At 36.7% G+C, this 12,461-nt stretch overlaps 1 protein-coding gene across 3 annotated transcripts; it reads left to right on the forward strand.

Moving 5' to 3' along the window:
• Positions 1–8: 8 nt before the first annotated feature.
• Positions 9–10,003, forward strand: LOC145494783 (UDP-N-acetylglucosamine transporter SLC35D4 homolog). 3 transcript variants are annotated; one of them, XM_081474355.1, is made up of 14 exons: positions 9–156; positions 365–411; positions 770–853; positions 2,990–3,071; positions 3,672–3,749; positions 4,175–4,200; positions 4,330–4,381; positions 5,115–5,163; positions 5,926–6,007; positions 6,486–6,520; positions 7,823–7,892; positions 8,611–8,704; positions 9,326–9,390; positions 9,761–10,003. In XM_081474355.1, the coding sequence occupies exons 1-14, from the start codon at positions 76–78 to the stop codon at positions 9,858–9,860; spliced, it is 945 nt and encodes a 314-aa protein (XP_081330481.1). In that variant the 5' UTR covers positions 9–75; the 3' UTR covers positions 9,861–10,003. The 3 variants fall into 3 exon arrangements, with proteins under 3 accessions (XP_081330481.1, XP_081330480.1, XP_081330482.1); XM_081474354.1 differs by having other exon boundaries at positions 4,175–4,381; XM_081474356.1 differs by lacking the exon at positions 8,611–8,704 and having other exon boundaries at positions 69–156; positions 4,175–4,381.
• Positions 10,004–12,461: the final 2,458 nt, after the last annotated feature.

Raw genomic sequence — 12,461 nt, forward strand, 5'->3', positions numbered from 1 at the left:
GACACACCAGTTTGTGACGATATATCGTCACGCCATCCTACTAGAGATTTTTGTGAACAGCGGATATCCCCTAAAATGATGGCAACAACATGGCGGACGAGAGGTGTTTTAGCTGCGTTTTGTGCTCTCACTGTCGTAACAACTTTTGTGAACAAGGTATTTCGTTTTTGTTGTCTTTGTTTTAGTTTTTGCTTGTTGGCTTTTCGTCCGTTTGAATGAATTTAATTCGATATTTTCTACATTTTGTCGTTTCTTACATGTGCTGGCTGTTGAAAACACTGGCCGTCCGAATAAAGATTTCAGAGGTTTAGACAGCTTTCGTTATTCATAGCTTTAATTTTATTAATTTTATTCTTTTTTTTAGCATGTTTTGTCAGATCTGAAGTTTACCTATCCCACAATCTTTCAAAGGTAAGCTTACTTTCAGTCATCGTGTCGTTGACAGTCAAAGACTTCATATGTACAGTCTTCTACGAGCCTTATTATTGTCAATTATTTTAATAAGGTAAAGCCAACTAGCAAGAATGAGGTTAATTGTCCCGTGAATGTCTTCTATCAAACATTAAAGTAGACAACAATGAGAAAACTAACCAGATTTGTAGATACCCAGTACTAGTAGTCAACACACTGAGTAAGAATAATCAATAAGGGCAATACAATATAAAACTAATAAAATTTTTGATTTGTGGTAAAGCAGTGTCAATGTCCACTCACAAATTATTTTGCAATGTTTTTGTGTGTTTATTTATTTGTTGATATGCTTTTTTAGCTGGCAAACTGGAAGTGTTGCCTTGACGTTACTGTTCATGAATGTCTTAGGATATATAGAACTCAACATTGTACCAATTAAAAGGTAATGATAATTTTTACATCCTTTTGACTACTGTAGAAGCATCGTAGCCTCGTGGTTAGCGCCTTCAACTCCAGATCGAGTGGCAAGGGACATCGTGTTGTGTTCTTGGGCAAGACACTTTACTCTCACAGTGCCTCTCTCCACACAGGTGTACAAATGGGTGCTGGAGAATTCATTACTCAGGCCTTCTGATATTACGCAATGGTGTGATTTTGCACAATTGACCTCAAATCGCATCCGATCACACAATTCACGAAAAATCCCATAATTCACAAAAGAATGCACAAAATTTATAAAATAAAACATAAATCAACAAGTTTCTTAGGAATTCCTGCATAAATATGCCATTTTAAAGATGATTTATCTAGGAAAAAGCCTAAAAAACCTTTGTCACCTTCGATGTTGTAAACATTCGAAGCTGCAAGGCGTTATTTTGCATGTCGGGGGCCTGGTACGAGTCTTAATCTTAAAGAGTCGCCTATTGGTGAAACACAAACACACTCTTTGTTCAGATTAGCCAATCTGAATGGCTGATATATACACATTCGGACTCAATGGAGGTTATACGTTCGATTGGAAATATGGTTTGTTGTTTGGCTGGAAATGGTTTGACATTTTTAACCAAATGGCTTGTTTTATTGGCTACATTCATCTGTGTAGATGTTTGGTCGTGGTGTGTTTTTGTCACCTTGAGAGAAAAGGAAATTTTGTTTGTGAGAAAATTTCCCGCAGTCAACTTGTACAGTAGAACCCTGCCAACTTGAGTCGGTTTATTCCAGTTTCCCCTGGATTTGACCAAAAAAATTTTAGTCGTGACTCAAAGAGTCCCCTTTGATTATCAACTACTGTCTACAGGGAGAAAGACTGTTTTGTTATGTTCAGGCTAGTCTTGTTATACAATACTATTATGAGATCAGATGTGAGTTTGACAGACTGGCATATGTTATAAATTAACCTACATGTATTGTGGAGTTTTTATTAAGTTTATGACCTGCCTGCGTAATTATGGATTGAATAATATTATTGTGAAGCAGGATGAAGTGTTTAAAAACTGAAAATTCAATGGTGGTTTTATTGATGATCCTTGCAAAATAAATTTTAAAAAGTTGGTTTGTTGTATTCAGAAATATAATACTGCACATAAAAACAAAGCATAAGAAGCTAATCGTAGCATGCAAGAATATCAATGATTATTGATCATTCATTTGGCATGTTAGCTGTGTCCTTTCAACTTTTAATGTGGTGCACCGATAGTGCAGAAGACCTCGTTTTTTTTTTTATTTTTCCCAACTAATGTCGATCAAGATGCATAATTACTGTTCCTTTGTGTTCAAAATGTCTTTATGGCAGCAAAAAAGTGTTTTTCTTATCCTGAAACCTTATAAAACAAGCTTAAAATTGCTCAGAAAAAAAAAATTGCATAATTTACATTGTTTATTGCATAATTGGCCTTTCTAATCCCATAATCTGCCCTGCAAATTTTGCATAATTTGCAATTTTTCATCGCACCCTATCAGAAGGCCTGTATTACGTGAAGTAACCCTGTAATAGACTAGCATCCCACTTATGGGGAGTAGAAATATTCCTAGTCACTTCCTGCTACAGAAACTGGGATAAGCTCTGGCCTGATGGGTCACTTGGCTCATATGCAGACTTTGCCTAATTGACAACAGTGGAGCGCACCTCTGCAAGACAGTCCCCAAAGGGCACAGCCCTTATATAAGTACAGAACTGCAGTCTAATGAGATACACCACAGCTCTTTATGAGAAGCATCACAAATTTTCATTTTCATATTACTTCATATGTGACAGAATTTTGTGTGTTTTGGTGTCTTTTACTAATATAATGATGCTTATCATAAAGAGCTTGCATCTCATAAGCATACAATCCTGGGCACATCCTAATAGATAACATGAAGTATTTCTATAGGAGAGGTGTCTGTAAATGATAGAAGTCACAGTTATGACATCGTTGTGAAGCCACCACTAATGACATGAAGTGTTTTTCAAGTCAAAACTGACCCAAGTGTGTCTTTGGGGTGCATCTAAATAACTGATATTTTATCAACAGACTTTTTACAAATTCCAGCAAATTTACCTTCATTTATATATTACTTTGTTATTTTTGTTTTGCAGCACAGTTCTTGTATCATGGCTACCTGCATCATTGCTATTTAGTGGAATAATTTATTCAGGATCAGTTGCTCTTTCAAGACTGGTTAGTGAATGACACAAAAAATCATGATAATAATAATAATAATAATAGTAATAATAGTAATAATAACAATAATAATAAATAATAATAATAATAATAATAAAAATGATGATAATAATGATAATGATAATGATAATGATAATGATAATAATAATAATAATAAAAATGATGATAATAATAATAATGATAATAATAATAATACTTATAGTGCTCTTTGTCTATAAAAACAGTCAACAGCACATTTTACCGCAAAACTACAGTCTGTAGCACTGTTAATATTGGCTATTTATTCATAAAAGTTTATGTTCACATGTCGAATATGATATGGTTAAAGTCAACGACATTGATAGCAAACAGTCCAATTAGAGAACAAAAAAAACATATTGTAGAATATATCACTGAAGAGCTTAAAATTATTCATTAAACTAAATTATAAAATGATACCCTGCCACGTCAGTAGAATTGAAAAAGTGTCAACTTACTGCTACCACTGAAAACCACTGCTCTGGTACTAGAAAAAAAAGATAATCTGTATTACTTTGTTTATTGTTCATCAGTTTTGTATGGTTTTATGCAGGTCTTTTTTTGCTTATCTTTAAACAGCCTGTTCCAGTTTTCTGTGCAATGCATTACTCATGTGCATTGTTTGTGACACTACTGGATTCTTTCTTACTAAAGAAGGTAATAAAGGTATTTACATGTTACTTAAGTTAGAGTGGTTTTCATTTGAGTATCAGAAGTAACCAGGCAATTACTTATGGTTTTGGTTTTTGTTTTACTACTGCTGAAGATGGGCTGAGTATTCTAATTGGTAAGTGTTGGCTTGGTTTCTCATTTCACTTAATTCACAATTCACTCAATTCACAATCACTCTAATCTTTCTGCAACTATATATTGCTCCAAAACATATGATGTAAGAAATAACGGAAAATAAAAGTGAACAAACAAAACAAACAGATGAACAATTAATGAACAAATGGATGGCTATTTTTCTTTTTTTTTTTTTTTTTTTTTAATTGAGGGATGAAAACAAAAGTCTTTTTGATATATTTGTGCACCAATTTAGATTTAACTTGATCATTGATTGGGCAAAACATTGTTTTCAGGAACCATCAGGAAATTCGCAAATCAGGTGGGATGACTCACAAACATGTATAATTACATTGTACTGCACAGACAAGCAAGTGATGGTTGTATTTGAAGATTACTTTTGCTTTCAAAAATCTTCAATTTTTACAAAACTAATTACATTTGCTTTTAGTTTAATACTGACAGCTATTGCAACAGTGTCTGTGGCAGCAACGGATTTACAGGTTTGTTTAATAGTTGGTTTTTGTTTGTTTCTTCGTCATCATCGATATTATCATTGTTGTTGTCTTTTTTTTTTATTTTGTCCTCGTCGTCATCATTATCATCTTTTTTATTTGCCACACCGTTAATAAAAAGAAAAAATAACAATAACAAACAAAAAGGCAGCGAGGAGACCTCCAAAGAACCACCAGGCTTGTTTGTTTGTTTTTTGTTTCCTTAATCTTCAAAAAGGATTTTTTAAATGAATGAGCTTTCCCATTGTGGCAGCACTGAAAATTCTTTCGGCTTGTGTTACTGTAATTCTATGTTTCTATTGAGTTACAGAAGTAGGACGTTCAGCATTTGCTCTCTTACAAGTTGCTTTCTAGTGTCCAATCTAATCATAGTTAATAGAGGGGAATAGTTATGAAACCCGACAAAGTTCTTTGCTGTATGTTTTTGTTCGCTTTTTTCGCTTTGACCGTGCACAAAACACAATAGTTGTTAACTCCATACTGAGGAACTAACCAATAGAAAAGTATTGCTTCCATAATTCAGGCATAGTGTATGAACGCAAAACAAAAGATTGTGCACAGTTGTGGAGCTTCCAACATAAATCTTGGTATCTTTGTTTGCTATTTTGGCATTTGACGGGCTTCATATCAGTCCCCTCTATTAACTACAGTGTATGATCTAACGCAGAAAGCAAGTGTAACACAAGTAGTTAATTTCTGTTGTGTTTTACGTGATTTTCAGTTTGATCAAGTGGGATACAAGTGGATAATGGTCCATTGTGGACTTTCCGGCAAGTATAGATACATACACACACATACATGTAGCCAAGCACATGTAAATTTAAGCAATGGAGCACTTTTTTCGTGTTTACATAGCCTCATCTAAACACTAGGGTGGTTGAGAGATTTCGAGACAGTTATGCAAACCCGGGACGTAGTGGGGGATTTGCATGACTTTCGAGAATTCTCCCAGCCCCGAGTGTTTTGCTGACGCTATGTAAACACGGAAAAAGTGTTCTATTGCTTTTATAAAATAATTCTCACAAATATGCGCGAATCTAATGCGTCACAACCGTGCTTCATTACTGTCATCTAAACACACCTATCAACCAATGAGAGCACACGTAGTAGCTCAGTTATTTTATGATACTGTATCTACCATCTCTATGAAAAGCCCAGCTTCACAATTCAATCATTTTGTTATTGTTGTTGTGCATTGATAAAACGTCTAGTTAAGGCCTCCTTCTCTTAAATCTTTATGTACAGGTCACATTTGTATTCATTTAATTACATACCTAGTACTTAAAAGGACTGTTTTTCTTGTTATATCTCATGATTTTAGACGATACATGCAGGTGGTTGTTAATGGGGAATAGCCCTTTAGTTGACAAACCGATTGTAGTACAGTATACAATATACACACATCGCCTGTTGTTGTACTGAATGACAAACGTCCCACATTTCAATTTTCCAGAGAGCCACCAAACGATCTGGACACTAAATTACATTGCATGATAATTACGACTAACTTGTACATGCTCTCGACAATACAGCTCTGTATGTGCTTTATGGAAAGGCAAGAAAGCAAAATTCACCGAGTGACCATGATAAAATGTTCTACAATGCTGCTGGCAGGTTTGTTTTATTCGGTCATTATTTTGTCGAATTGTTGGTTGTGGTCAGTACATTATCTTCAGTACATATTACTTAATCAGCGACTGACTTTAGAAAGCTGGGACATTATTACTAAGAACAAACACATCCCAACAGATTCTTAGTACTACCAGCTGGTAATCAATCACCCTATTGACTGTCAAGGAATGATAATAGCGTGTTTTAGCACTCTCTCATATCCTTGTTTCCTTTGTGTTTTCAAGAAGAATTAGGTTACTGCGAGTTGTCGAAAGGAACCAGTAGTCGTCAGAAATCACTATCCGGACGACACATGTTCCTCAACATTTTTACTGGCTACTCTACTGGGCTATTTGTCTTACTTGATCTGGAGGTAAATTAAAAGAAAGGTAGATTTCCAGCCAGCATGTCTACTCGGATGCAAAATATTTTTGTGCCTGCTTTTAGAATAATTGCTTTTCTCTTTGTTTTCCTTTTCTAGTGTTGTTATTTTACTGATAATCAGTGTAGTAACAGGTAAGTAAGTAAATGAACTACTTTTGTGTACTCTGTTTTAGAGCTCCAGGTTCTCCGGTTTTCTCCCTCCACAAAAAACAACACTCCAAATTCCAATTTGATCAGGATAGAAGACCACATGAAAACCAGCTAAGCTTCTGTATACAAGTATATCAATCTCCGCGGCCGCCAGGCTTCGTGTTTGAAATTGCACCGGAAGTCAGATATCCAATCGCGTAACCAATCAGAAAGGAGAGCTTAAAGACTATTTTGTTTTGGGACAAAGTCAGAAAAAAGTCCAGATTCTGGAGTACGGGCAGACGACTCGTGAATTCATTGAATCAGGCTTTCTTGTCTTCTCCTTCCCCCTGCTGTGGAGAAAAAAAAAAAAAAAAAACCACGCCTGATCGCAGGTTAGACTAGATTGTCGAATCACAATTTATTTTAAAGATCCAAAGTAATTTAAATAGTTTAAGAAAGACTATTTAAATTATTTTCCTTTTCAATTTAAGACGGCGTTCACACTACACCAGAGAAATTTCAAAACGCGGCTTTATTTCCACGGTTAGGCCTACCGTCCACACTAATCTGTCACAGTAACGGAGCTTTCCGAAAACGCTCTTCAAACTGGAGGAATTTGAAAACGCCGGCTCTGCGTTTCAGTGTGGGGGAAAAAATTTTGAAAACGGAGCTTTTCGAAAACGGTGACGTCACGATACTCATGTGATTTCCCTACCCGAGTTTTCCTCAAACAGAAATCACAAATGACCGATGACTTTTGCGCTGTCAAATTTCCCCGGCATACTGTGGACGGAAAACATTTGATGCTTTTTTTAGATTTCGCTGGCGTAGTGTGTACGGGGTCTCACATCGAACAGTGCTGTTCAAAGTCGTTCGAAGGCTGGATAACGTTATCCACCGAATGAATCGCTATCCAGTGGATAAGTGTTAACACCACAAACCTCCCATCGAGCAACCCGGCCCTTTTCTTTTCAGTACTTATCCCTTAATAGACCAATTTCGATATATTAAACTTCAGCCTAACACAACAGACCTCAGAACGAGGCTCTGGGGAATAAACCCCACAAACTCTGTATTTATTCCCCAGAGCCTCGTACTGAGGTCTATTGTTTTAGGCTGAATTTTAATATATCGAAATTGGTCTATTGCAAAGTTTTTAATTAGCAGTAGTCTCAAACGTCGATACGCAGAAAGGCAGGTGTAAAACAAAACAAAAAAATTCTATGAAACAATAATTTTAGACAGGTATATATATTTTCATGATTCAGTTTAAAGGATCTCGTGGTGTTTCTCTCTTGCCAGGTGAACTCTACAGAATAATTGAATTTCCTTTCTTATACTCAACACACTTTCATCTGGGATGTATGGGAAGGTAAGTCACGTGATTTCCTTTCACTCACCTTATTGATGTTTCCTCGTGTACAAACCAAAGCTACAAAATGTCCTTTTTTTTTTCCCAATCCTTTTTGAAGCCTTGTTTTATTCCAATTCAGCCCTTTTCAAATTCTCACGATTAAAGTAGTTTAGTTACGGTATTTTTAGTTATTTTGGCTACGTGCTTCATTACTTTTAAATTAAAGGAAATCTGAAAACAATCGTTTACCAAGATAGAAGAACACTGAAGAGATAATAATAAACCATAAAGGAACAAGGATGGTTGAGGATGGAGAAGATTAACACGGATTACAAACCTTTCCATCCAATCAGAAGTAAAAACGAAACCATCCACGCCTTTTTCGCATCCGTTTTTCCCGCGCGTTGCGTCAGCTCCATGAATTTACATTTGCTATGAGTTTTGAGTGGTTCACTGGATTGTCTGTGTTCTTTGTGATTGCGAGATTTCATTGCTAGAGTGATAAATTTTGTTTTGGTTTTACGACACTCGATTGAAAACCGCTCTCTCTGCATTCACCAAAAAGAAAGAACGAAAGAAAGAAAGAAAGAAAAGAAAAGAAAAAAAATTGGTGTATGGGCTATGTTCCTTATGTACGCCAATCAAGTACCTTCCCGTGTCTGTTACATGTATCTATGGAACTGTTATATGATAAGTCACTTTAGGATCATGTATTTCTCCATCTTCAATTTTTCAGTGGCGTTTTTGGAGCAGCACTCGGGTTTTTCCATACCTCTCTCCTAAGTACAGAACTTTCTTATTCAATGGGAGTCATAAATAGTGTTAATAAGGTAATAAATACAGTCCCCTCATTGGCTATAAAGCTTTTTTCTTCACGTTATAAAACATGGAATAACATATTACATTGCTTGATGTGTGTTAAGCCGACTGTATAATATAAAAACTTACGAAAAATCCAAAGCTTTGCAAATACTGTCATTAAAACACTTTACGCACAAAATTTTATCCATCACCCTTACTTCGTTCATATATATATATTTTTTCTTGTGGTCTGAAATACCTGTCGTGTTTTAGGACAATTTAATAAAAAGCTTTTGATTCTTTATTTGTTAAAATGAAAGCGAGTTTTGCTAGTGTGTCACATCCACTCTATACTATTTAAATGTAATACAGAAACCTTCCCACCCACCCCCACCCCCACCACCCTCCCTCGATTGTTAGTGCCTTTCTGTTCCTTCCTAAGAAAAAATAATCATCACTTCGTTTGTCTGACCCAACATTGCTAACACAACAGTTTTAGCACATCATATTCGTTGATAAAACTATACTTTCTCCATTCTCATCATTTGTCTTCTTATTATTGTATTGATAGCGTGTGGAGAAAGTAGATCTTTACCACTTAAGTGAGCTATCATAGAATTGATAACCTGAAATGTTTCCATTATAAACAGATCGTCACATCTTTCCTGTCACTCTTTCTCTTTGATATCACCCTTGACACGAGTATGGCTGCAAGGTATGTTCCCTTTTTTATTTCATTTTGTTTTTCTTTTCATTTCTGTTTCTTTTGTTTCTTTTTCTTTTTTTTTTTTTTTTTTCCTCTCTCTCTCTCTCTTTTTAGTATTTTCTTTTTTTCGTTTTGCCTTTTTGACCAAATGGACCTTTAGTTTGTAGAAACTTAAATGAAAATGGGTCAATAAAATTTAATTGTTTTGGTAATGTAACCTACATGTATTTCCATTCTGTACGACGTTTCCTATCAAATATATCTTTTTTTAAAATTTATTTATTTATTTTAAATGATAATTCTTTTTTATCATTATTTATTAGTAATATTCATGACTTTTCTGTTTTTGTTTTTGTTTTTGTTTTTTTTTTCGTTGCAGTATAATCGTGACTCTCGGCAGTGGAGTGCTCTATTCGTACACAGTCACAGTTCATAAAGAAGATGATCAGCGCAATGCTCACCCAATACGTGACAGCTAGCCGTCGTATTCTTGAAAAAAAAAAGTTCCTTAAAATATTGACTACCACATAACGCTTAATTTATTATAGAGAATCACTTGTATTCTGAGGAAAAGAACATTTTAACACACTCAAAAAGGATATAAAATATTTCATAGCACAAACATTCTTGATTTAATTGTCCTTATAGACAGCGAATATAACGGAAGACGACTTGGGTTCCCCACTTCGTCAACTCAAGATCAAGTATTTCGTGTGCAAATGAATATTCCGCGAAGTATTTCTCTTTAAGGCCCTGTTTGACGCTGCTTTATTTCTCCGGCTACGCCTACAGTCCACACTAATCCGTCACGAAAACGGAGCTTTTCGAAAACACTCTTCAAATCGGAGGAATTTAAAAACTCTAGCTTTAAAGCTCATTTCTCGTGGATTAGTGTGAAAACTTCCGATAATTTTCTTGCCCAGCACTATGAAAATGCTTTCCAAAGACACCTCGTGCGGTAGTTCCAGAAAAGCAGCCAGTTTTTCGCTATTCACTCCAGTCTCTTACTAAGGGAAAACAAATAAGAGCTCTGCATCTCATTTCAGCCCAGTTCGTGTAAGAAACCTCCGCTTCGTAATGTCATGTGTTGTACTCTATTTTTTTTTTTTTTTTTTTTTTTTTTTTCCCATTTATTATAGTGCTTATGCAGCCTGTCATTTCTTTCGGCAATTTTTATCTTTATGTGATAAACCCTATGCCGGATGATCAAGTTCTCGTCCATGTTGCTTGCACAGTCCCTGATTCCTTCTACTGAACTAAACGCCTACAGCAGGTCCAGTTTACTCACGGTTTTCCCTTCCCTTACGCCCTTGTAGTATTTTCACGTTTTTACTGCGTAGTTGCAGAACTGTTTATTATTTTATGCGTGCTTTGCTTCACAAACGCCGGGTTTGTGCAGTTGGGAGCTTACGAATCGACGACTTTTGCACGACGCCGCCGTTAGATTGCGTGACATGCTCACTGCGCATGCGTTTCTGAGCACTTCCCAGCTTCGCGCCAAAGTCGACGACGTTGGTGAGAGCGATTTGCCGGCGTCTTGGAAACAGGAGGCCGTGAGGTTAGTTTTCAAAGTTTTCCCTCGATACTTCGGGTATTTTTGCCAGATAATTTAAGTAGCACATTAGGGGCATGTCCTTGATGTTTGATTTTAATTTTATTTGCCTGTTTTCGTTCAAGAAACGACCTTCTACAGTGCCATGGCGAACGCTATGAGTTCAACCAACACTGAAAGCGGTCAAAGCACGACACGGTGTGAATGAAAAGCAAATTGCTGTATGAAAAATCTTTCATTTTAATCACGCTTCACTGAAATATAAGACATTTTTTGGTGTACAATGAATTTGAAAGGACTAAAAGGTTTTAGCATTCGTGTCGACAGTTAGAAACAAGGACTAGATAGCTCAACTAGAGAGCTAGGCGATTTTTTCCTCTGTTGTTTTGAGTGGTCTTATAGCCAGCCTAATCTTTTAGAACCCAAATTTTTCTCGACGTACAGCTGCGCTTTCTTTTCTGCCATGCTAGCACATTTTGTTGGTCTGTCTTGAGTATTTTTTTTTCTCGAGCTCCTGAGACAAAAAAAATTGCCGGTCGCGAATAAACGTCGTCGTCTTTACTGCGAATCGTAAATTCAAATTTCTACAGGACGACGACGCGAGACTATAAGGTGACCCAACGGCGCCGTCGTCCGAAAGTCGTCGATTCGTAAGCTCCCTAGTGTCTTTCCCTCGACGCCCTTCAAGTTTGCGGCTTTGCTATATTCAGGGATGTTTTTGTATGACGTACTTTGCGTCACAAACATCGGGTGTCTGCAATGCTTTTCCCTCAACTCTCTTTAGTTTGCACGCTTTGTTATATTCAGTAATGCTCTTGTGTGCCTGCTTCAGGTTTGTGCAGTGCTTTGAATTTCTATATCATCAACAAAAGTAATCATATATGCCATGCTTTCTAGTAATCTGATCTTAATATGCATACATTCGGCTCCTCAGTGTAGTTTCCCCTAAGTTTCAATTTCCATCGAGAGGAAATATCACATATCCATGAAACTGCCCTTTACCACTTTACTACGTGCCTCTACGTTTATCAAAAACATTTCACTTTTCGTCATATTTTGCTCCTGTCTTCTCGGTGGTACATGTACGTTTGTACATATAGTAAGGCATTTTTCTTTGCGACAACGCGCCCATTCATTGGCTAGTTCATGGTCACATGACATCTAACAATAAAACTGTTTACCACCAAATGCCATGAGCGGGCAACATTGCGAAAACTATGACCTCAAGCGGGAAACAGTTCGCTGTTACCCGCGAAATGTCGACCGCTGTTGCACGCAATCAGAGCGTGCATTTGAAGGTGGTCTGAAGCCCCGACCAAACGATCTCAACATCTCAACACAACATATCCCAACATTGGTGGCCCAGCATTTGCAAGCACAGGTCAAACGATCGCAACATTTGAACGCAGCATATCGCAGCATTGTTGGGCGCAACATGTTGCACGCGTTTGGCCACCCTGTTGCGACGTGTTGGGTATGGAAATTCGAACAAGTGCGCATGCCTGGGCGAAACATTGTTGCACCGACC

Source organism: Orbicella franksi, chromosome 8, assembly GCF_964199315.1.
Source record: "Orbicella franksi chromosome 8, jaOrbFran1.1, whole genome shotgun sequence".
NCBI lineage: Eukaryota > Metazoa > Cnidaria > Anthozoa > Scleractinia > Merulinidae > Orbicella > Orbicella franksi.

What these genes read in the sequence shown, in the direction of transcription:
- LOC145494783 (XM_081474354.1), top strand. Translation starts at nt 76, where the DNA reads ATGATGGCAACAACATGGCGGACGAGAGGTGTTTTAGCTGCGTTTTGT. An exon ending in GATAATCAGTGTAGTAACAG is followed by an intron (nt 6,521 to 7,822) that starts GTAAGTAAGTAA and finishes CTCTCTTGCCAG; the next exon opens with GTGAACTCTACAGAATAATT. An exon ending in CATCTGGGATGTATGGGAAG is followed by an intron (nt 7,893 to 8,610) that starts GTAAGTCACGTG and finishes TCAATTTTTCAG; the next exon opens with TGGCGTTTTTGGAGCAGCAC.